The sequence below is a fragment of the Mya arenaria genome, chromosome 15, assembly GCF_026914265.1.
Source record: "Mya arenaria isolate MELC-2E11 chromosome 15, ASM2691426v1".
Taxonomy (NCBI): domain Eukaryota; kingdom Metazoa; phylum Mollusca; class Bivalvia; order Myida; family Myidae; genus Mya; species Mya arenaria.
This window is the reverse complement of record NC_069136.1, coordinates 33,684,182-33,710,843: the sequence shown is the minus strand read 5'-3', so window position 1 is coordinate 33,710,843 and position 26,662 is coordinate 33,684,182. Positions and strand designations below refer to the sequence as shown.

Here is a 26,662-nt window from a genome sequence, read left to right as displayed (position 1 = left end):
TGTGATGTAAAGTTTTTTATAAGAATTGGACTCGGAAATCATTGGTTTTCATTACATTCAGAGATCAGTATGAAATATTATCATTCATGATTTATTGCAATAGATATTTACACCCCAAGGATTGATATTTTTTGGGTCTTTTAAAGGGAAAATAAACCAATATTAAATCATTTCCTCATTCGCAGGAGACTAGACAGCTTTTTCTTTTAACTGTAAAATTTCCCAATTTTGGCATTTTCACCACGCAAAATTTCCCAAAATGTCTAGGGTCTTTTTCCCAAAATGGCCAGAAAAAAACCTGATGATGTTAACAACGCTGTTAACTTTAACAAATTTAAACAATCTTCCCATTGTCATTTTTTTACATAAAAGTAAAATCAGGCTTGTTTGAGTTTACATCTTTATTCAAGTTAAATTTTCAACAATATCAGAAGTTATACAATGATATTGATTATTACAGTTCATCTACCTAAAATATAAGCTTCATGTTTAACATAAGTTTTACTTCTCATAACCATTGAAATAAAAGCTAAAGCATGTACTCTTTTCACAGTACAAATAAAATATTGCACAAAATAAATAACATAAATATGTACACCATTTTAACACACATATATATATATATAACAAGCATTCGTGAAAAAGAGTAACGCAGTTTGTTTTGAATTAAAACCTTAAATGCATACAAAACATAACAACCTTAATACAAAAAAATACTGGCCCTTGATACACATTAAAAAGTCCATTATGTGGTGGCCTTGACATAGAAGAGGACAATCACTTTAAAAAAAATAATCATCAAGGAGTTACAGGGATGTGATTGACCTGGCACTGGAGGGCTGAAACCATTTCGACCATGGGTTCTTGGGGCACTTTTGGGGTCAAAAGCACACTGCTGTAGAAGAAAAACTGGCTTTTTAGAAAACTCTTTTGAGGGTTCTTCTGACTTTAAATTTGAAGCAAACTGGAATATCAACTCAAACAACCAAAAGCGCTCTAGTTACTTTTTAATCAGCAAAAAAAAAAAAAAAAAAATTTTTTTTTTTTTAGGGGGGGGGGGGGGGGGGGGGGCTTGGGCCATTAGATCCGCGGAATTCCGCGGACAAATCACATCCCTGAGTTACAATGTTACATGAGATGTATCACAAATCTAACTAAATTGTTTTCACAATTAGTCCAGAATTCATTTTTTTGTTTCTAAAAAACAATTCTTAAACACATCAGCATTTACAATTTACATCATCCATTTGGCATCTAAAGGCAAAGTTTTTTATTAGCAAATTTCTATGCTATACTATCCACAAGTCATTTGGATCTGAGTGAGTCCACTATCAATAAAACGTCTTCAAAAACAATCTAGATTCTTAAAGTCTCATTCTCCAATAATGCTTGGCTTTTAAATCTAGGATATTTATATATATTTAAAACCTTGTAATCGACCAGCCATCCTTGTGAAAAAGACAAAGAAGACTATGTGAAGCAGTCGATTCATGTTCTAAAACACAAAAGCATGGCTATCATGAGTGGACTGACAGTTTATCTGCATGTTGTGTGTAGAGTTCAGATCATACAAGCGTGATTCTCAATAAGCTGTCTAGAATCCAAAGACCTGGCTAGCATCGTTCACACACTTCATTTAATCCAAAAACCTTGCTCTCTTCAGCAGTCACTTTATCTGTGTTTTGTGCTGTTAACCGGTTCAGATTTTACAAACTTAAAGCTTTATAAATGTGCCATCTATACCTCTAAGCGCTATCGCAAGCAGTCAAAAAGCTTGTGTTTTGTGGGGGATACCAGCCTGTGATAGCATGAGATCATACAAAATCCATCTTGAATCCATAGGCCTGGCTATCACCAGCAGACATACAGCTCATCTGTGTTTAGGGCAGGGTACCAGATGGGTAGCACGAGATTGTACAAAATCCATGTAGAATCCTAAGGCCTGGCTATCCGTAGCAGACAGATAGCTCACCTGTGTTTCGAGCAGGGTACTGGCCTGTGATAGCCTAGATATCATACAAAATCTATCACCAGTCGAAAGAGAGGTCTTCTGAGTTACGTAATCGGTATTGGCCTGTTGTAGCCTCGAGATAGTACACAATCTGTCTTGAACCTGAAAGACTAGCTATCACCAGTGGACAGAGATTTCATCTGTGTGTCGTGCGGGGTACAGGCGGTAATTGCCTCGAGATTGTACAAATTCCATCTAGATCCTGAAAGCCTGGCTATCACCAATGGACAGAGAGTTCATTTGTTTTTGCAGGGCACTGGCCCAAAATGGCCTCGAGATCGAGCAAAATCCATCTAGAACCCGAAAGCCTGGCTATCGCCAGCAGACAGAGAGCTCATCTGTGTTTAATGCAGGGTACTGGCCCGTTATAGCCTCGAGATCGAGCAAAATCTGTCTAGAACCCGAAAGCCTGGCTATCGCCAGCAGACAGAGAGCTCATCTGTGTTTTGTGCGGGTTACCAGTCTGTGATGGGCGGGATCGTACAAATGTTGACACAAACTGAGAGAAAGCGTCTAGGTGGTACTCATCAAGGTGGGTGAGGAGATCTCTCTTCAGGAACTGGAATATATACAGAGGAACACATACATACAGGATTCCTAACTGGAAAATAAGAGAAAGCTAAAACAAATTTTATCTATTAATCCTGAAACATAAGTTTTTGATTATATTTACTACACCCTTTTTCAAAACATAAAACATTTTTGTACCACAGACATGAAAAAAGCACTGCGAGAGGATCCTCCTCCATGCTTTCATATTTCTTAAGGCTGGGTATTATTAACCAATGATTGGCTTACCGTATTTTCTCGACTATAAGACGGGAAAATTGGGTCCCGATTTTTACCCCCAAAGTAGGGGACCCGTCTTATAAGCGAGTCGATAAAACATTAAAAAAAGATTCAAGTCAAAAGACAGAAAAAAATGCCTTTAAGTTGCTAGCTAAATTATACATGTATATATACATATAAATAGGGGCTGGCAATCTTGGTTGCTTATTAAACTTTTCTTTTTTAAAACAGCCAAGATTGCCAATGAAATCATCAGTAAGACATTACAGGGACCTTTAGAACTTTTATTTAGCACGACAACAACACCACAGCTATCACAATACCGCTTCTATTTTCCTTCAAAACTTTTTAAGCAGTCAACTTAAAATGCTGAACATTTATTATTAAATAAATTTGAATCACATTGATCTACAATACGATTGCCGTAATAGTCTGTATAATATCACAAACTTTGACAGTCATCTTGGACGCCATCTTGGATTTAGCAGATTCCCAAGACTTGAAGAGACACAAGTCGGCCGAAGTCCCTTTTTAATAAACAATGGACACAACATATAATTACATGAAAATATTTTGTATAACATTCCTGACACTTCACACTAAGAGGACTTGGAATCCAGATTACGGTATATGAAGATGTTTTGTCAAACATTCTGGAGCCCGGACATCTTTGTCTCACTAATTAGGACTTTGCACCCAGACTATAATTACCCACCTTGAGATCATAGACATCGATGGTGTCCTCCATCAGGCACTTGTGCACATATCTCACGGTGAAGGGTAGGAGGGCGGGGTGTCGAATGACGGACAGACTCTCCCCCATGGCCTGGCCTCCAAGTCTCTCGTCAACCGTCGCAGGGTTGATGTGGAATATAGACGCCTTGTCTGAAAATGAACGAACAAGGTTTTAGCAGTGTCGCAGATGAAGTTAATCGTTTTACACGTACCCAGTGGAAAGATGACTTTTGACCGCTCATCTTCAATTTTGAATTTAGGCATACTAGTTTAGTTTAAATTTATTTAATTTTACAACTTTTGTGAAACAAGAGAGTGTGGTCTTGTGTTGTAGGGGAAACCGGAGTACCCGGAGAAAACCCACTCGTCCGGCTTGGTGACCACTAACAAAACTTTCATGCGCCCAGGCGGGGAATCGAACCCGGGTTGCCTTGGTTAGAAGCGAGTATGCTAACCACTGCGCTAAAGGGACAACCGGCATACTGGGCATGTGTTTAAATGCCATAAGTGACATGAGACAGAAGTGACAGCAATTTGGATTCACTTGAATGTTGGCAAACACAACATAACATGTCTATGAAGGTAACACAGCACGATGGAAACATATTGATCCACCCATGTTAAAAAAATTGACCGTTAGACCACGCCCCAAGCAGTACTTACATACTGAGCAAAAACATGTTATAAATCCTACATAACGCTTATTGATAGTGAATATCTTAGGCTAAAATATGAGGCATCTGAAGAAGGGAAAAGATGTTCAAGAAAGCAATTCAGATGATGATGATGGGGACATGGAAATGTCATTTTGTCCTCCCGAGAATGAAGACTGAATTTCTAATTTTGACCAGATGAGACATTGGTGTTAATGGAAACAAGAAATTAAAATTGTTTATTTGTTGTTGTTTATTTAATTTGAAAGCAACATGGAAAAATATAGAGCTCAATTGGTCAAAATAGTGGTAAATTTGGTAGTTTTATTTTTCCAGGCTAGTAAAAAAATCGGGCTAGTGTCTTTGCTCAGTAACCAGCCCAAATAGCCTAGTGCTCTAAAAAAAATAATGGTGATGACTGCTAATTGGCAGAATTTATTGTTTTCATATAATAAATTAAAACAAACCCTGCAAAACTTTTGTTCTTAAGTATATCTAAAGAATATGAACATACCATCGGTGGAGTAAGCCTGGAACCGCCATAGCAGGTTACAGAATGTGCGGATGATATGGTTACACCGCCGTATCATCTGCTGATCCTCCAGAGTGCTCGGGACGCGACTTTTCAACATGCTAAAACTCTCCTTGTACCTGGGGAAAGATAGGATATACTTAACATCTGACATTGTCTTTATAATAAGTATTATATAACAGGGGTCGAAAATCTGATAATTGTCAATCCATGGGGCTGCAAGGCCCTCATGATCCAGGAGGAGAGCCCTAACAAATGGAACAAATCGAGCGAAACCCATCGACTGAAAATGACTTTGGGCATTTTCCGGGACCTTCTTAAATGTACCTCAGCAACACCCCCCCCCCCCTCCCTTAAAAAAAACCTCATCAACATTACCTCGATCTAAAGGGTGCACCTGGAGCCTCTTAATATTAAAACCCCTTATGTATACAGTAATTTAGATATGTCTTTTCATTACCTATACATCTTGGCATCTAGCCAAGCATCAAGCAATACCTTGACCTTTGTTCTTTGTAAAAAAAAACTTGCTCATTTAAGGAGCTTTTTGCTTGGCGTTTTAGCCACGTTTTACAATGGTGCTAAAGAGAGTAAAAATACCACATCAGGCTGTGAGGAACTTGATCATTATGAATTTGACAGAAAATGTTGTGTTCAGCTGAAATAAAATTAGGTTTCAACTACCAAATATGTTCATTTAGTATGTACAATTTATCAGAAATCAAATATACATGTTAACTCATGTAAACACTCTGCATACCTGCATATCACTTCGCACAGCTTGGCCACGGTGATGGGGTTGTGACTGATGACTAGTCGCTCATATAGCCGCGGTTCAACAAACACCACAAACGGCAGATCGTAATGGGTGTGTAAACTGCTTACCTAGAAATGTGCATTTAAGAAAGATGTATAAATTAGCATTCATTATTATATAAATAAAGATATAAAAAGAAAATCAAGTTTTAACTTAATCATTGTATTTGTAAAGTGGTTATGAAAACATTGGCATTAATACTATTATGTCAAAATTGTTGGATCTAATTTAATTAGAGATCTAATTAAGAGACTTTTTCACCCAGTATTATATGAAAGTAATTTATTGTCTAATTGATAACTAAATATCTTCCATGCATACCTAATGATAACTGTTATTATCCCAGTTGTTTTCTCAATTTTAAATATCTGAGCACAAAATTTCTATTCTCATCATATATGTATATATGTCATCATTCCAAAATGCCCTCCCCCTACAATAGTTACTATTTATATCAGTACACACAAATCCTGTGCAACTTGCAACGTACCAGTTCCAGGAAATCAAGGACACACAACTCATAGAGAGGATGAAACTTTTCCTCTATGCTTCCTGCCAGCGACAGCCGACAAACCCACGAGACAAACTGTGTTAGCGTCTCACGGTGAGAAAATGTCTCCTCCTCGACACAGAATAGACTCAATCTGGAATTGATACATCGTTTATTTCATGAGCCATTCTTTAACATCAAATAACTTCACAGTCCAATTAAAACAACCAAATTTTACTCCGTCCTAAGATGAAAATAATAAATTATTTTACAATGATGGTGAAAGATATTAAACATTATTCACAATGGCTTGCATGATGTTATGTGAGAGTTTGTGGACTGGTCTTATGCTGTGTTGAAACTGGAATACCAGGAAGAAACATATTTGTCTGGCTTAGTGCCCATCGACCAAAATCCTCAGAGCCGAGGCCTGGAATTGAGCCCAAGATGCCTGGTTGAGAACTGAGTGTGCTAACCCTCAGACCATCAAAAGATGTTTGCTTTAACATAACTAGTCGATCCAGCACCTGAACAGCTTTTAAAGACAGCCAAGTTCAATTAACAAAATCTTTCAAAAAGAATTATGCGACTGAAATGCACGAAGTATCACTGAAATACACCAATAGAACATATTAAGAAATTGGTGTTTTCAATTTATGGCTTATAGATATCAAAATTTTAAGATATATTTGGTATTGAAAAAATTGAACTAGGCATTCCATATGTGTTTCATTGAGGCTGCTCTTTTCTCCATTTTTAGCTTTAGCCCTGATTATTACATATTATGTATATCAAAATGTACAATACAACAACTGTATCCCTAATTTATATTTTATTACGTTTATAGAAATATTTGCGCTTGAATGCCTTTAAAGCAAACATAAAACAATAACTGTGCAGTATGATTTACATCAATGATAAGTAAGATGGTGTCTGCCCTAATTCACTTACATTCTGTTTCCCTGGGGGCTCTCTCGGTAGCGGGGCCACTCATATGCAGCCTGGTTCCTCAACAACTCAGTCAGGCAAACTATCACCTTACACTGAAAGGAATAATATTATTTAAGTGGTTTATTTTTTATTATAAAATACTTCATTATTCACTTCGATTATTTTCTTCTTTTTTATTAGTTCTGGTTTAGATTAATGTTTTTCTATAATTTGATTGGTTGGTCTTTCTTGTGGCGCAATTTACAAATGCTATTATTAACGCCAGTTCAAGGGAATACCTAATGTATATATGTCCAAATAGACACCCAAGTAACATGTTTTTAAAAGGTCTAGTTTAAGCCTTCTATAAGCAGGGATGTGATTGACCTGGCAGCTGGAGGGCTGAAACCATTTCGGCCATGGGTTCTTATGGCACTTTTGGGGTCAAAAGCACACTGCCTTAGAAGAAAAACTGGCTTTTTAGAAGCTCTTTTGAGGGTTCTTCTGACTTGAAATTTAAAGCACACAGGAATATCAACTCTAACAACCAAAAGCACTCTAGTAACTTTTTTAATCAGCTAAAAAAAAGAAAAAAAATTTTTTTTATTTTTTTTTCGGGGGGGGGGGGGGGGGGGGGACCTGGGGAATTCGCGGACAAATCACATCCCTGATAAGTGAAATACTTTTATAATAATTAGCTATTGCATAATATTGTTATTAAAGAAAAGATCACATTTCAAAGAAAAATTCAGATTATCCATCGTAAAAGTGTCAACTGGAAATAAACACCCCGTTGCCCCAAGTAGGCCATAAAGCAATTAACAATACACTGGAAATCAAGACCCCTGCTACAATCCCAGCAGCAGGCCTAGCACAGATTTAACAAGTAAAACATTCCATAATCCAGACCTATAAAACACCAGCATTAAAGGTACTCGCTCATGTTTTTGGACCAAAAAATTAGTTTTTCTGGTAATAAATGCATTTGAAAGCAATTGTTCAATTATTATCTTTAATATTCTATGATATCGAAATTGCAGAAAAAAACTGTTATGGTATCAAAAAGTATTAAGGGCTATTCCATTTGAACATATAACCCCCGGGGGGAAGGCACTTTTAAATTATACCAACCCCCTACAGAAGCAAATTTACCCGTTTGAGGTCCAAATTAGCGAAAAAAGACACCCACCCATATACTATTTAATTATTGCCTCCCCCCCGGGCATTATATGTTTTACTGGAATAGCCCTAAGGTTTTAGTGGGGTGCCGGTAAAGTCCAGAGTGTTGTTAAAACTAATGAAAACTAGAGATTGCTTTTTTGAAAAAGCGCTTGTCTCCCCTATTGTGTGGTCGTAGGTGAGAAAAAATAAATGATGGACATGAAATTTGTAACTTTGGACTGGAGACAAACCAACAGTGAAGTTTGGTTTATTCGATTATATTAAATAGTGAAGAGAAGAAAGTGTTGTTGATTAATCATGGAAAATGTAAACGAAGTTTGCATTGTATGAAGTTCCTGGGCGCAAGCGTTATTCAATTATTGATCGGAAACCATTTTTCAGCTCACAGTCATCGTGACCATGACCTTTTACCTACTGATCACAACATCAATAGGGATCATCTACATAACCAACTTGCATACCAAGTATTAAGTTCTTGGGTGCAAGTGTTCTTTAGTTACTGAGCGGTAACCATTTCTTCAACTCAAGGTCATGGCAACCTTGACCTTTGACCTACTGATCTCAAAATCAATAGGGGTCATCTACTAGTCATGACCGACTAGCGTACCAAGAATGAAGTTCCTGGGTACAAGCGTTCTTAAGTTATTGAGCAGAAACCATTTTTAAGCTTAAGGTCACCGCCAACGTATCATTTTTTACCTGAAGGTAACCTTGACCTTTGACCTTTTGATCTGAAAATCAATAGGGGTCATCTTCTAGTCATGAACAACTAGCTTACCAAGTATGAAGTTCCTGAAACCAAAGGATCTTTAGTTATTGAGCGGAAACTTTTTCTTCACTTCAAGGTCATGGCAACCTTGACCTTTGACCTAGTGATCTCAAAATCAATATGGGTCATCTTCTAGTCATGACCAACTAGCATACCAAGTATGAAATTCCTGGTTGCAAGCGTTCTCTAGTTATTGAGCGGAAACAGTTTCTTCACCTCAAGGTCACGGTGACCTTGACCATTGACCTACTGATCTCAAAATCAATAGGAGTCATCTACTAGTCATGAACAACTATGAAGTTCCTGGGTACAAGCTTTCTTTAGTTATTGAGCAGAAACCATTTTTAAGCTTAAGGTCACTGCCAACATAACATTTTTTACCTGAAGGTAACCTTGACCTTTGACCTTTTGATCTCAAAATCAATAGGAGTCATCTAATAGTCATGAACAACTAGCATACCAAGTATGAAGTTCCTGGACCCAAAGGATCTTTAGTTATTGAGTGGAAACCGTTTCTTCACCTCAAGGTCACGTTGACCCTGATCTTTGACCTAGTGACCCCAAATTCAATAGGGGTCATCTACTAGTCATGACCAACTAGCATACCAAGTATGAAGTTCCTGGGTCTAAGAGTTCTATAGTTATTGGGCGGAAACGAAGTGTGACGTACTGACTGACTGACTGACAGACTGATGGACTGACTGACGGACAGGGCAAAAACAATATGTCTCCCCATGAATGGGGGAGACATAAAGATATTACACGCAAATGATTTTTACATGGAAGGTCACCACGACCTTGACTATTGACCTTGTTACCCCCAAAACAATTGGGATCATCTAGACATCATGACCAACCTCACTTCAAAGTTTGGTGAACCTAGATCAAAGCATTCTCCTGATATTGCACGGAAATATTTTTTTACATTAGAGGTCACAGCGACGTTGACCTTTGACCTTGTGACCCCCCAAAATATAGGAGTTTTCTAAACCTCATGATCAACCTCCCTACCAAGTTTGGTGAACCTAGGTCAAACCATTCTCAAGATATTGAGCGGAAATGTTTTTTACATTGGGGGTCGCCGCGACCTTGACCTTTGACCTAGTGACCCCAAAAACAATAGGGATCTTCTACACCTCATGACCAACCTCCCTACCAAGTTTGGTGAACCTAGGTCAAACCGTTCTCAAGATTTTGAGCAGAAATGTTTTTTATATTGGGGGTCGCTGCGACCTTGACCTTTGACCTAGTGACCCCAAAAACAATAGGGATCTTCTACACCTCATGACCAACCTCCCTACCAAGTTTGGTGAACCTAGGTCAAACCGTTCTCAAGATTTTGAGCAGAAATGTTTTTTATATTGGGGGTCGCCGCGACCTTCACCTATGACCTAGTGACCCCAAAAACAATAGGGATCCTCTACACCTCACGACCAACCTCCCTACCAAGTTTGGTGATCCTAGGTCATGCGGTTTTCCAGTTATCGATCGGAAACGAAGTGTGACGTACGGACGGACTGACGGACTACCGGACAGGGCAAAAACAATATGTCTCCCCCAGAGAGGGGGAGACATAATTGTTGTCTTCAAAGATGATATTTGAGAAAATATCAACATTTGCTCAAGGGTTCCAGCTTTTGGTATCTTTTTTTTAACACTCCAAATGATTTACCACACTATTTCTTCATACAAAAAAAGTGGATTTGACAAAAACATGAGCGAGTCCCTTAAAGGAGGGCCTGCAAGAGTGTAGTAAATACTTGAATTTATACGAGAACTTTCTGGCATTTCAAACACTCCTCAGCATGTTCAATTGTTCCTATTAAATTGTTTTGATGATCCTGATGTTGCGTTAGTCTACTAGCATTACACTTGGGCATATCAGCAAATATGCTGCAAAAAAATCAGCCAGTCTTGTATGTTATGTTTTGAACAGTTATTAGCTGCATATATTCAAAAGCTAGGCTTTGGGCTTATTGTTCAGAACTTTGATAAAGTTAACAACCTTGTAAACATCATAGCTGTTAACTTTCAAATTGATACTGCTGGGGAACTTGTTATCTGCTGTATTTCTAACAACATTTGAGACTGTTTCAGCATTACTTGATTATATTTCCATATGTGAGCAAATATTTTACGTTTAAAGTTAACAACGATGTCGTTAATTACGTTGTTATTTTAACAAAGTTCTGAACAATCAGCCAATTGTCAAACAGTTAAGATTTAAATTAAAATTTCCTCTGCTTGTCAATAAAAGAATTCTATTTTGTATATAAAACATAGAGCACATGGTTTCATTATCCAATAGATTAACTGGTTAACCTCCCAATTGATCTAGTCAAGTTGCAGTCATTGCTTTGGCCAATTAAGACACGCGCACCAACAAGGTCATTAATGTTACTTTACTGTCCTCTGACTCATACCTTGAAGTAGACTGTTGAGCAGGCGAACAACTTCTGCAGAGGTTCTAACACAGCAATATTAAGGGCTGAAATGAACAACAACACACTATGTAATGGTATACAAATTATGAATTGACATGACACTGAACCAACAAAGGGTGTGATGCTTTACCTGTTCACAGTCACACCCTATACGACAAACTATGCTAAGGTATGTTAGCAGAGAGCGCCACTTAGGACTATTGATCTACAGTTGAAATCCGTTGGTTCGATATCCAAGGGACCGGTCAGTATACTTGAAGCATGGCAAATTTGGAGCCAAGTGGGAATGCTTACATAGAGTAAACTAATGTCCTTTACATCAAGTTCCAGCAAATGTGGAAATCGAGCCAAGCGATATCGAGCAAACGAGTTTTGACTGTATATTGATTAAGGTTTTTTTTTCTATTGATGTTATAACTAAAAACAAATGCATATGGACTTGTATAAGATTTATATTATTGTTGCAACACAGTTTAACAGGGATTCATTGAATTGATATATCTCTCATCCATTTATTGTGAAAATAATGCACATTATATATATATATATATATATATATATACAATACATATTTGTTATTCAACAATGTTCTAAACAATATGGAGATTTATCATGAAAGACGCAACGCCATTGGTCTAGGACTGGTCACGTGGTGACCATATTAGGTAAAAAATCTTATAATGTACCAAAATGACGTTATTTTCCAATTCCAATATATAAATGAAACATTTCCATAAACTGACCAATGTAAACAGGTTGTCAACGTGATATATACGTTACAGGGTTAGTAGGTGACCCGATATGGGATATATGGGGTGCAGGAAACCATATTTGGGTTTGAGGTTAGCTCTCTCAGTCCATATATGGTTTCCTTTGCCCTGTATATCCCATATCATGTCAACTACTAACCCCGTAAATTATAATAGTAAATTTTTCTTAATGTAACAATATATAAAAGTGGTTACCGTCAAATGAGACTAGTCTAAACTGTGAGATGAGCTTGAATATATGGGGGGCGTAATCCAGACCATTCCACTTCTGTAGGTACTGGGACAGAACGAGATCTACTGTAGGGGTGCCTTCCTGTAGAAATGATCATGATTGATTATAGTTATGTTGATTTTTTTCATTTCACACCAGATTGTTAATTCATTTTTACTATCAACACATGTATAAAATTCTGGCATACCGAACTTGAGACCATATATATTTCATAGGTCAAATTAAGCACAAGAACTTTACAGGTAAAAAGCATCACTTGCTTTCTTAAATTCTAGATTTCTAAAAGCAAGGCTTGTTAAAAAGTTGTAAGCCAATCAATAGTGTAAGTATCAGCCAAAAGTCTTGTTTTGATAATTGACAATTCTTGTAATCATTAATTCAATATAACTGCAGCCACATGGAAAATTAACTTCAACATTCTATAGACTTAATTCAAATAGTGAGTTTTGCAGTACATACCCTGAGAAAGTCTCCAAACAACTTCAATAACTTCAGCAAATTTGAAACTCTGTCATGGTATTTCTCTTTGTCTGTTAACGTCAACTCTGAAAGAAATATTTGTGACATTAAGCAATTGTTGTTAAAAAAACGTAAGCCTTTCAATATCAACCATCTGTGGCAAAATCCCCTCCGAAGATTATGTTAATATTGCAAGAATTTCATTGCTCTTTTTTTCATGTAATCTGTAGTGTTGGGAATAGGTTCCAATTTTACTATTGATATTCGGTTCCACTCAAGTCACCGATTATCGATAGTACAATCGGTTTTTAAAATACTAGATAGTACCTGAATTGTAGTTTTATTCATGTACAGTATTAAACTCTTAATCATTATATGCATATACCTTATGTCTATGATTTAAGTTATTTAGTGTTGTTGTATAAAAAATAGTTCATTTTCTTGCTCATTGTGGCTTTCATCAGTCATTTTATTAAAGATAACATCCGAACACATTAATCAAATTGGGAAAGAACTATATAATTATTTTTAAATTTTTCACAAGGGGAAACAGCCTTTAGAAGGACGTAAATTGCACCAAAAAAATTCATAGGCTATGCTACAAATGAGGGTATTGTTTCCAATATCGTGTGTACCAACTAAGTTGATTATCTTGAAAGCTTTTTTAGTAATGTAGGTTAAAGGCTCTACATGTACCTAGAAGCTTTTTTCGTCGAAATACTAACAAGTTAAAAATGTGACTTTGGCAAAAGACGGCAAAACATCTGGGATGATAAAACATGTGCAGCCAGTACCATGAAGATACATGCTTCAAGGACTCCTACCTTCATACAATGTTTCTGACATCCAAAATTCAAATCTTGTTGCCGCTGTGAGATTCTTTGTGTAGGACATCATGTGTTTCAATGCATCGGACTTTAAGACAGCTCCTATCTGACTGGGAAACTGTAACAAAAGATAATCATTTTATAAATCTCACAAAAAGAATGGCCTTGTGTGTCAACTTTGTTTGTTTGGATAAAATAATCATGCCACTTTTTTGCCAGAATTTTTCCTTATTTAAAGAAAATAATATTGTATTATTAACAAATTAATGTAATTTATAATGTTTTTCTTTTATATAATTTTGATGTTTTTTAAAATAGGTAAGGACAATTTTTAGACTGTCTAATTGACCAAAACATTATCCGTGTTTCTACAGTATGTAAAATTGAATACCTCAAGGGAGTCTATATTATCCAGCAGATCTTTAAAACATTGTACGAGCACAAATGGCACGGTCTTCAGGCCGAGAATATTTCCCTGTCGATCCCTCTTGTAGCAGGATTTTGTCGTGAGAGAGTCAATCAAGGGTATGGGGTCCATCTTCCTCCGCTTTCGAGACTAAAATAAGAGAATTTGAAAATCATAACATACACTTTCAGCAACTAGTAGTAGCACATGTATTTTAGTGCTGGAATTCATATTTATTTACTAGACTTATAAAACATTTAAATTTGTAGTCATGGTGGCTCCATTGCAAAACTAGATTTTCAGAGTTTCATTGTAACATTCAAGCTGGATTTCAATATCGTACTGTGTCCACTTCTCACTCAAGAGGTGGTTGGTTAAAGCCCAATGGAGGCACATTCTTTAACTTCTCACAAAAAAACACAAGTTCTTGTTTCTTTCCAAAATAAAGCTCAAGTCTGATTCCTATCAATGCATCATCATATATTTAGTTTATACAATGGGGGGGGGGGGGGGGGGGGGGGGGGTAAAATTGCTGCATCTGTCACAAATGATTTTTTTTTTGCAAGCCGAGAAGTACAGCAAAGGGAAGAAATCATTGTTTGTGTGTGCGATTCGATACCGTTGTTCTATTGATTAAAAGAATATTGACATGTTTTCTTATGAAAAAGTTATGATTGACACTTGTTCATTAAACATTTAACTAGAAAAAACTTGGATTGACTTTTGTTATTTAATTATATGGCATAGAATGCTTAATTAACCTAATTTAATACTTTAGAAAAGAGCATATAACTGTTTGAAAATGAGAGTTGAAAATTTACCCACTTGCGAAAAATTGCAAGTAGGAAAAATGAATAAAATAAAAGAAGATGGGGAAGGGATGATGTATTCCTAAAGAAATTTACTTTAGCACATTCTTTTATCATTTCTGTCTATTTTTAAACAATTCTGGGCACAATTTGAATACTCATTTTAGTCAAAATGATGCATTTTTCCAATCAGATAGGCCACAGCCTCATCCCAAAATGGTGGAACAAAACACTGCAATGAATCTGATATAAGTTTGTATGAACTAAGACTCACAGGGACGAGATCGTTAGCCTGAGTGCCGGTTGAGTTCCTCTGCAGAAGTGCCACCTCCCAATTGGTTTCCGCGCCTGGTTGACGGTTCTTCTCTTGGACTTGTCGCACTACTGCGCTCCATTTACGGTCATAGGTTGGGAAAAATGACTGCAATAAAAAGTTCTTTAAACCACTCGCTCACAAAATGTTGTTTATATATATAATGAACATTTTTGAAATTTAAGATATTTGTTTTAATGTCAGGACTCGTTTTTTTTTCTTTTATAGCCATTTTTCAGCTATATTCTTACTGCGAGAAAGTATTAATTCTTCTGAAATTGAATATAAGTGTTTGTGTTCAATTGGTTAAGAGTAACAAAGTTAGAGACTTTTCATTCATAGGCAGCTTACAAATAGCGATTGCTAATTAATTGACCACTAGAGGCTAAGATCTTCCTCCTTAAATTTGCTGCATAATCTTGATTTTTATTTACAGATCCAAAAGCAGAAATTCCCAATTGGAGCGGTATGGGTCAGCTTCCAAAAAAAAGCCTTGAGTTACATATTAACTAGTCTTGAGTCTCATTTCGGATATAGGCTCAGAAATCTGAATTCTTAAATGTTTCAAAATAAGTATGTGTAATTGATTGTAGAAAATACCATTTGTGACAGATGCAGCAATTTTAACCACCTTTGCTCCTTTAAGAGCACTTTTTACAACAACAACATTAACATTTTGCTGTTTTGAGGCTGATTCCCAAACATAGACTCAAGACATCAGAGAAGAAGGGCCCTTTATGTCTGAGTCAAAGCTGAGACCATTTGTAAAATCATTAGCCCAGAAGGACACTAAACATTCGGGATAATTATACAACAAAACAATAAGTTTACCTTGTATGAGCGAGTGTTGACCACATGTATTATGTTAGGGTAATACCTCCTGTAGATGGACAGCAGGCCGGTCAGGTATGGCTGGGTGCCCTGAAAATATACATGGCACAGTCAATATAAAGATAGTTTATTAAAGATGCACTCTTACTCCCAAATAAGATTTACCACAATTAATATAATTGTTTTAATATACCAAACAGATGAATAAATGTCGTAAACAATGGTTTTCATTAAGGATACCGAGTTTAATTTGAAAGAAAAATGCGGAAAACACAGTATTTCAACATTATGAGACGATAGTATATCGCAGTAAATCTTCTAGCATTCACCAACAATATAATATTTTTGTGTTTTCAGCTATTAAATACATAGTTACAATCTTGTTATCAGTAATAAATATTTTCAATAAATGCATTATTTACCGTAGTAAGTAGTTAAAAGTTTATCAGTAAAAATATATGTTTGAAATACACGTGTATGTATTGATTTTGAACAAGAGTGTCACTTTAAAATAAAAATCTAAAAGCTGTGTTGATGTTTCTCTGATTATTGATTATAAGCCAGAATTATGGACCTTGCTGTTGTGCTTGCAATATCGTACCAAGTTTCATTTGAATAACTTGAGTGATTTATAAGTTATGGCCAATGATATTTTTCGCAGGCAACCACTGACGTCAATTATGCCAAGGGCTAAGGCTATAACAATACCTTTGCAAAACAGAAGGGCTAAAAGTAATAGGTTCATGAGCTTAATCTTATTTAACATTTATCTGATGATTAAAAAAATAACAATAAAAGCCATATCTATCTAGCATCGACACTATATTGCTCAGCTACATTTGCTAAATGTTAAGAGGTCAGTGGGATTTTCTTTATCTGTGTAGGGGAAAAATATACACTTTTTCAGGTAGGGAATGGGACTGAATTTTGGCATCAAAAAGGGCTGAAAAAACACTTTGATAATCACTAAAATCTTCACTAGATGTCTCATACCATGTCTTTCTGGTACTGCAGTAGATGGCGTACTCGGAACAGTCGTATATCTTCCTTCCTTGTCAGTAGATACAGCAGATGACACACATAAGGCATCTGAAACATGCAAGGAGTAAAGGCTTTTATTTCACACAGGGCTATTCCAGTTAAATAAAATCAAGTATTTATTTTACAACGATAAGAGATTGTGGGGGAAACTAGAGTACCCAAATCGTGTTCATAAGCCAGTGCTCTAATACAGTCACTTCGCTAAATGGACAAGCTATTTAAGTTAAACATACAAACCAGGTTGCACTGGTCACAAACGCATGCACCAATCACAGTGTTAAATGGACAAAATATTCCAGTGGAACACACTAACCAGGTTGCATTCCTCAAAAACCAGTGCGCTTATCACAGCATTAACCAGACATGCTTTTGCAGTTAAACATAAAATCCAGGGCTGTTTTTCTAAATTTTGGGAATGGGCCTGGACAAAATCCTTAAGGGTAATGGCCCTGTTTCTACAAGGGGACAATTTAACGCGAAACTAGCTTGTGAATGAGGGAATCCAAACTGAAAGTGCCTCCCTGGGGTGGGATTGTATGCTTCAATACCAGTTGCAATAAGCAGTCTTAACAACCACCTTACTACAAACTTTGAGAAATCCAGGGACCCACTGACAAGATATTCCCTTTATTTTTATTCCTAAAGGTCATTTACTTTGAAAAAATATTATATAAAGTATGGAATATTATAATTATATTCAATAAAAAAGAGAGTCTTTTAGGACCAAAAAATCTGAAATGGTTTTAGTGATTAACAAAACAGGAACATGTGGACAGATGGAAGAGGAGATAAGTCGAATAACCATGGGGCACCAACAATGTTTTTGCAACACCCTTTAAGGCTTTTAAGGGCAAAAGCCAACAAAATAAATAAAATGGTTTGGTTAGGGTTACATTCTTTTCAAAAACAGGTAGGGCAAGTAGGTTTTTTATCAGTATTTTTTTAAACAAGGCTTTATCCTAATTTTAATACCAAATTGCTTTTAATACCACTTTACTTCTCAAAACTTGCATAACTGACTTACTACTAAAGTTAAACTAATATTATCTAATCCTTTGGGTTTACTGTTTACTATTCCTTCTATCATTGCCAAACAAACTGAATTGTCATACCAGAGTCCTGTAGTGTAAGAAGTGGAAGATTGTGTCGTACAGGCAGTGTAGATGGTCCCGGCCTTCTAGGTAGTCGTAAACCACCAGGAGCCATCGTAGAAGCAGGCACTGTTGAATAATAAAATAAGCTGGTTTAAATATTAATTAAAGAATGCATCTTTAAAGAATGAAGTCTTAAGAAGATTAAAATGACCTGGCCTATGTCATTTCTATTCATATAAAGTAGACTAGCCTATCAGCTAGACTGTTGACCCTGCCTACCTCATTTCTATTATCAGCCAAGTATTTTTTCCACTCTTAAAAGAATGGCAGTGGGAACCTTTGATAAGGAAAAAATAGCGCCTTTTTCGCTTTTTTTTGGCAAAATGGGGAAAAGTACCAACATGATACCTTATTTATTCAACAAACATATTGATATATTGAATTGCACAATAATGCTTCATTTACTAAATGTTAAGAGGTTAATGTTCCTCAAAAAATAAATAATAAAATTAAAGGGGATTTTTTCACCTGGGGAAAAATATATATTTTTCAGGAGGGGAATGAGGCTGATTTTTGGCCACATAGAGAGCTGAAAAATCCAACATTGCTCACACCTGCCTACCTAATGTCTATTCATGACAAGTACAGGCTAGTCAATCAGTTACACTGTTGTAAGTTTGTTATGGTTGAGTACAGCTCTTTAATATTAAACAGTAAAATCATGCCTCAGGTGTAAACCATCTTGTAAATTAAACATACTATGATCACTTTACAGAAGCCTCTGTTAACATTACTACATTAAACATGAAATTAAGATCACTTCAACAATAGCAACACATTAGCCATACATGTGTCCTAAAAACCATCAACAATAACAACATCACATTTATAAGTGATGAGAGTTTCTAAGAAAAAAATATTACAAATTAAAGATGCACTAATTGAACTCCCAAATAATATTTAACATATATTTTATTACAATTGTTTTAATTTACCGAAATTGTCGAAAACAATGGTTTTATTTTCCATAACAATAGTAATATTTTCCATAATAGCATTATTTAGTAAGTAGTTGAAGGTGTTTCACTCAAAATTTGCATTGGTTATACATACATGTGTATGTATTGATTTTGAATAATATTGTCACTTTAAACAATGAATTATCTTTTGATTGAATAACTACCAAGTTTTATTGTAGATAAAAGGCTAGGGCAGAGAAAACACACTAGAATAAAATGGATGAAGTAAAACACTCTGAATACTTTTTTAAGAACACAGAGAAATGACTTACAATGAAACCTTAAAGCTGCACTCACATTTTTACATCTTTTTTTAAATTTTTGTCATTGAAAGAGCAATTTTTTGCGTAAATATGTTACCGTACATAGTAAATGTAAAGCCCCAAATTGTTTCAAAGCATTTTAAACAATTTATGAAGAATTTATGATTTTATTAAATGTTATTTTAGGCTTTACATTTTTAATTAATAAGCATTGTTGTTTTCATAAAGAATTAAATAAATATTTTTATGATTAAGCAACTGCAAATTGTTTCTTTTATAATTTCTTTGTTGTTATATTATTTATTGTATGAACAAATATGGTTACAATAAATATGGTTGTATGGTTACAAATATCTGCAAACCAATGGTAAATTGCTGACATTAGATCAGATAGCAGATTTTTATATTTCCGTTCGAAAATTAATGTATTATGGCTTAAACCTTTACTAACGGCTTAAGAAAAATGCATAAAACATCAATTTTTGAACTTAATAAAAAAAAATCTGCAATCTAATTTTTGTCAGCAGTCTTATATAACCAGCTTCCATGGATTTTCGCAAAAATTGGCTCGTTCCAAGACAAAAAAACTGTCAAAACGTTGAATCTGTGAGAGTGCAGCTTTAAACAATTTATTCTAAGCCAATAAATACAACCTATAGTAGGTAGGCAATGATTTTAATCATATTCTGAGGATAATAACTGCATACTATAATTATGTATCTACCGTATTTCCCCGACTATAAGGCGATCTGTTTATAAGACGACCACCTAACTTTGCCCATGAAATCTGGTGTTTTTGTCTGGACTCGTTTATAAGACGGGGTGGATTTTTAAAGCAAATCCAGCACTTGAAAATCTCCAAGTCTGTGATAATGTTCAAGCTAAAGTCAATTATCAACTAAATTTGTTCATTTGCTTGAAAGAAAATCGCCGATGTGTAGGTAGGTCAATTAAAGAACAAGGTTACGCGGTTAAGGAATTATTTAAAGTATCATTTTTTCCTACAGCCAAAGATTCATTCATATTTGTAGGAAACTCAAATATATCGGCCATGATTTGAAGGTTCTCAGCAAAGATTATTGATTTTTATTTTCCGATCGTTATGGTATGTTCTAACCAGCCTAGACGCAATCTTGGGAACTTAATGGGTTCATACGGTATTTGATTGACCTATTTAAATACAAACCATTGCAGTGCACCTTGGTTCTTTACACAGCTCGTGCTGTGACGTCACAAATTGTACCGTTTGATCTGCAGCCAACAAACACAACACATTCCATTACATGTGTTAATAAGTCAAATTTTCGCAGGTGTTTGTTTGGATTGCAGTTGATGGGACTCAAATGTTGAGAAATAAATAACCATTGATGACTGCGGATAAATTAATGTAACGATTAATGAAATGTGTATTGAAATCTGCCAGTTACATGTATCTGGAAGATATACACAAATCTAATCGTAAGGAAAAAGTAAGTTTTATTTACGACATGGAAAAATAATAATTTTTTAATATTTATTTTTCAAAATATTTTAATTTTAAAGGTAGAAAAATATGTCTCCTGTGATAAACAACGTGTTTGAACCAATAACAAGCGTTATATCGAGTGTTCATCATAGCGAAACAAAGCAGATGGTCGTCTTAATCCGATGGGTGTAATAGTGTAACTTTTATTGGGGTGTCATCAACAGACAATAAACCAGTCAGTCGAATACCGTATGTTGAATATTCCTGATTCTGACTATTCTTTCTGAATTTCTTATAGCCTCGCTTATAAGACAGGCCCCCTCCTTTGAGGTTAAAAATTGGGACCTAATTTCCCCGTCTTATAGTCGAGGAAATACGGTATTATAAAAGTTGGTAATCTACTTTTGAGTAAATTGACCCTATACCTAAAGGCATATATATAGACGGAAGTTTGTAATGCTCTTGACTATTAATTTATTATCAGTTTGACAGTTAAGTATTGTTCAACCTTTATGTGAATGAGGCCAGGGCCCATAGCAAAAAAAATAGTGAAAAATAATTAAAATGGCGATAAAACGCGTGAATATTTACAAATTCTAAAGTTAAAATGACATCAATAAAATTTACCACAGTACACAGGCAAAGACCTATATTTAAGTCCCTGGGGTCGTTTCAATAAATGATATTAGTCAACCTTATTGAATCCTTATAAACCTCATGAAAAAGGCATGTTTAAATTGCAAAAATAAGAAGCAGAATAACAAAAATATTATATAAGCAGGCTCTCAAGTGACCAATAACAAAAAAGAAGGGATAGTAGGGCTCTTTATTTACCTTTTTGCAGGGCCTCCGTTAAAGGAAGTTTGGAAGTATATTACTCCCTAGAAATGGGTTAAAACTTCCAAAATTGATTCCTTGGAAGTACAAAAACTTCCATAATTTTGAAGAAAACTTCCAAAGTTGAAAGCTTGGAAGTTCAAAAAATCAAAACCTTTTGTCAATATTACTTTTATAGTCATAATTTCAATCAGTTTAAGTGTTTTTAAGTAAAATGAATTATAATAATATAAGTTAAAGTAAAAATTATTTGATTTTTAATATATTTGTTGAAAAATAGTTGCAAAAGATTGTATTATGGAGACTTTAAAACTTCCATATTTCAGTGTAAAACTTCCAAAAGTGATTGACAGGAAGTTCATACTTCCAGTTTCAAATTCTTAATGAAAGCCCTGCCTTTTTGGATGCAAATAAATGACTATTCAACCTATTCATTAATTGCGATATACATGTATATATATCTTTGCTTAGAAACTAGTGCTTCAAGAGGGATTCAGCAACAGTACCAGGAAATAAACCTAGAATTGGTGTCAACATGCACCACTCAATCTCATCATAGAACCCCTCTTTCAGCACTGGAGACCTACTGCATCAAACTAATCCTACAAAAATACTAAAAATGGCTACTTAATTGAATCAAGATTTAGATAATTTCAAACAATGCATTAAGTTAAACCTTTTCTATTAATTCTCAAACTATTTTTGCAAAATAGTACGGATAGCAGGGCTTTCTCAAGAAAAAGTAAGGATAAGTAGGAGCCTAACAAAAAAGAAGGGAAAAGTAGGAAAAGAAGGGCCCGCTTGAAAGATGCATTAAACCGTTCAATTTTATGACTTGGATTAATCTTTATTGAAACAGGGGTTCTAAGATTTTTTAAGAGAAAAAGTCAATACCACATTTGCATTTATAACTGGGAACTGTACCTGTAGTGTTATGGAATGCTTCTGAACACAGAGGGCAGAAATACATTTCACTGCTGAGTTCTGAAGAACTGAGCCGGATGGAATAAGGGACTTCAACAGACGCTTGCATACTGTCTCAACTGTAAAGATATAACACATGTGTAATAATTTTATGTTTCTGATGATCGTTTATAATAAAAAATAATCGAAAAGGTCAACATTTGCGAGTATCGATAAAGATTTTGTCCCAATTAATTATTGAAAGTACATGTATATCCTTAGGCCTAAAAAAATAAATTGTGTGGTTATGGTAACATGGCCCCAAAAAATTGGTAGGGTAGGTAGGGATTTTTTTTTTTTAGGTTTTTAGTTTGGTACAGGTTTGTTTGCTATTTTGTTGTCCCTTTTCAACTGTATTTCAGTTATATTAGGACATTGCTGGGGCTAAACATTCTGTAACTATGATTTTCGTGGATAAACAATCCCTTGGATTAATAGACCGGCACTCTCCCAACTGAGCTAGCCGAGTTTTGTTGTCATATCATTACACACCTTCCGAAAGCAAAACATATTGAAAATTAAATTCAACAATACTGACCAGCTTCAGCATCTCAAAAACATTTCTCTGCCATTCTCCAAGAAGGTAAGTTAGGAATATATAAATTAGGAATTATAAACTGTACAAATGGCAACAGACCCAGGTTTCAGTCCCAGTTTTAAATAAATTCACATTTTGTCAGGCACCAGCCGGTGTCAGAACTCTCAGAATTTTATATTTCCTTTCTATACTAGTAGTATGTTTGCCCTGCTGCTATTTTATTAAACTATTTTTTATGATTGCATTATTGGATAAAAAACATGACAAATGAAAAGGGTCATGCCTTGTCCTGCAGTGTTGGGTGGGTTTATTAAAATAAGACGGCATTCGATCTTATGTTTGGGAAAACTTGTACTATTATTCAGAGACATTTTGTTCCATTGTATATAGGTTACTCTGAAGAACAAAAAGTCGGGAGAATTTTCCGATGAATGTACGACAGGAATGTCGTACAGCTGCAGTTCTTTATACAAACGGGTCCATGGCCCCTTATAGGATGTTAACATGTCAATCTCGGATATAGACCCCAGCTCGCACAAAAAACATTACCTCTATATGTTCGAAACTCATCTTTGGTGTTATGAGCTTTAACTCCCGACGTTCTGGGGTGTTATGGCAACAAAACGCCGTTTTTAGGATGTTAATGACGGGGAAATTGGTCGCCATGTTTTGGTTGTGTAGCGATCCGCACAACTTATTTTTTTGCAGTAGCGATTCGCACATCTCATTTTTTGCGACGCGCCGAGCATTACACCCGTACAGTACCGTGCCGGGCACAAAATGGCGATTTTTTCGCAAGTCCCACCAAAAAAACAACAACAGTAAGGTCGGTGGTATTTTCAAGGTAGGGTCGGGTGACCCGAACCACACAATTTATTTTTTTAGGCCTTATGGACTTGTGACAATTTTACTGTTTATGCCCCATCCATATTCATTTAAAGCCGAAATTCCCTCAAGTTATTTTTTCCTTTAAAAATCTTTAACTGGACTTTGATTTAATTTATCAATGCTAAATAAACAAAAACAACTGAACAGAAATTCAGTAACGCATAAGAAATGTGAAGAGTCAGTCGTTGTCGGTAAGCTCACTGGCTTCTCATGAGGCATTCCGGGTTCGAATCCCAACCTGGGTGAACATGAGTATGGTTTGTGGTTGAAAAGCTGGAAACATGGATTTCCTGCAAGTACTCCGGTTCCCCCTCATGACACAAGAACACACTTTCCCATAACATTGTGCCAACAAGAGTGAATAATATAATGATAACTTGCTTCACAATTGTTTTAAAATATTATATAATTAATTTGAAACTAAGATTAAAAAATAATGAAACCAAAATGAAAAGTATGACAGTTTGAACAATACTAAAAATGATTTGACGAACGATCGATTTAAAGTCTCCCATAATCAATTGTTAAATAAAACGGTCCAAATCTACATTGCCTTATACTATAAAACAAGATGAACACTACAAGCAACTGACAATGTTCATCTGTTTTTCAAGCCATTATATCAAGTGGAAAACTTTCAGCCAGACTTATGGGTCTATGTAACATTTCCATCATAAATGACCATAAGTCCAAAACTGGTCAAGTGGAGACCCCATTTTTTTTTCCATACTGCTTTACTATGTAACAACTATATGGGACGAATAATGTTTCAACCATTTTACATTCATTACTATTACCTTGAATTCCATCAAGTGCTACATCTAACAAAGCATCAATGTGTTCAGCTGAAAGGCCGGAAGTCTGTGCTGTGCTTTCAATCAACTCTAGCGCAGACAATAACTCCTCATTGCCTTTTCCCTTAAATGGTTGCTTCGTCTTAGCTGAAATAAATAAAAATAAGTGAAATTCAGTACTGATAACAAGTGGATGATAAAAAATAGTGGACAACTTACGTTGTTATTACAATGAAGTTAAAAACAATAAATATCATATTCTAAACTTAGTGTTGTGGATAGACAAGCCCAAAATCATATTCTACTGCTTGGCGCAACATATTTTAACAAGCCCTGCTGTATAAAACCCAGAAATTGAGAAGCCAGAAAGGCGTCCGCCCCGTTAGCTCAGTCGGTAGAGCGTTGGACTGTTAATCAGACAACCCGGGTTCGATTCCCGGGCGGACCAGGTCACTTCTGTTGTGATTGGTTATGAAATCCTTTCTACGACCATTCGCACTGTACCACTGCCCCTGGCATGTACAGAAGTTGTCAGTTCCTTGCAGAAGTGAAGGCACCTAGTACTGGTTCACCGGCCAGGATAGGTGTGCGGTGGTTGAACTGTCACTCTGGGACCCTTCAATGTGCTCACGCCGGGACCGGGAGTATAAACTACTAACACCACCACACGCCAGAAAGGCATTTTACTAGTGCAGGGTCTGTGCTAGGTACTACCACTGTGTTTAGCAGTGATCGCATTAAGCACAAGCTGACAACACGAACACTCTTTTCTTCACAGAACATTCCGATGGGTAAACACTAAAAGGGAACCACTTTGCCGAAACTTTGCTGTCTAGCATATTATGAACTGTTGAACAATTTTGTCATTATTATTCATCATTGATGCATAATTACTATATAGTATTTTCGCCCTGTGCTTAATTGTAGAGAGGTGTAGGATACAGGGATACATAAAAAATTGTCAAAATAATAAAAAAAGTATCCCTGATCGCTCATTGTAGCTAGACAAGTCAGAAGCCTTTTTGGGCTTGTAAACAAATTTGGATGTTAATCATATCTTTTAACATTTGGGCTTGTGAGTGATATTATAATATTTTATGATCTTTAAGTATTCAGGCTTAAAACTTAATAACAATGATTGCTTTCGCCCAAATGTTTGTTGATAAACTTAATATTTTTTTATTATTCAACCTCCCCAAACAGAAAACACTGAATAAATTTGTTTCATGAATTTAGAAATATTGCCATTAATGTTTCCAAGCACAATAACTTCAAACATAGATAACTATTAATAGTAAGTCTTATATTGGACATCAAAAATAACGAAATATGTTTTCGCGACACGGAAAGCCTTTGTAAACATAAACTATAAATCAATAAAATTCAGGTAGTGTACGTTAATATATCACAGTGAAATTAATTGTTAACTTTTAATTTTACTATTCGATCTGATGTACCATTTTTGAAGAATGCAACGGCACCATCAACATTGTTTTGCCTGGATTGTCGTTTTCTTGTTGACATTTTTGACCCACTTCTCGCGCTCTGCGTTTTGAATCTGCATCAGGAGATCTCGCGAGACTGTCTCCGAGACAGTGAATGTTCGGATATGACAAGTTCGGACATTAATCGTTTTTTTTCGCTATTTTCATATAAATTGCATAAACATATAATATTATTATTTCATAACAATATAAAGTTTCAGTCCGACCAACGTTAATGTAGAATATGTCACAAGGGAGAGATTAAGAAGATTTTCAT

The 26,662-nt window shown here is 35.6% G+C and overlaps 1 protein-coding gene across 2 annotated transcripts; it reads right to left on the bottom strand.

Annotated features, from left to right (window-relative positions):
• Positions 1-1,077: 1,077 nt before the first annotated feature.
• LOC128218924 (centromere protein I-like) lies at positions 1,078-26,662 on the bottom strand. 2 transcript variants are annotated; one of them, XM_052926700.1, is made up of 19 exons: positions 26,359-26,662; positions 24,905-25,048; positions 22,643-22,761; positions 18,153-18,260; positions 16,993-17,088; positions 16,000-16,089; positions 15,130-15,276; positions 14,032-14,196; positions 13,638-13,758; positions 12,814-12,899; positions 12,318-12,435; positions 11,332-11,396; positions 6,979-7,070; positions 6,028-6,181; positions 5,481-5,605; positions 4,703-4,839; positions 3,516-3,685; positions 2,384-2,570; positions 1,078-2,282 (listed from the first exon to the last, which is right to left on the bottom strand). In XM_052926700.1, the coding sequence occupies exons 1-18, from the start codon at positions 26,423-26,425 to the stop codon at positions 2,406-2,408; spliced, it is 2,169 nt and encodes a 722-aa protein (XP_052782660.1). In that variant the 5' UTR covers positions 26,426-26,662; the 3' UTR covers positions 1,078-2,282; positions 2,384-2,405. The 2 variants fall into 2 exon arrangements, with proteins under 2 accessions (XP_052782660.1, XP_052782659.1); XM_052926699.1 differs by having other exon boundaries at positions 1,078-2,570.

Coding starts and splice junctions, on each gene's coding strand:
- LOC128218924 (XM_052926699.1), bottom strand. CDS start 26,425: ATGTCAACAAGAAAACGACAATCCAGGCAAAACAATGTTGATGGTGCC. Junction 15,277..15,999: donor TCAACACTCGCTCATACAAG/GTAAACTTATTG, acceptor TTTTTATTGCAG/TCATTTTTCCCAACCTATGA. Junction 11,397..12,317: donor TAGACTAGTCTCATTTGACG/GTAACCACTTTT, acceptor TGTTCATTTCAG/CCCTTAATATTGCTGTGTTA.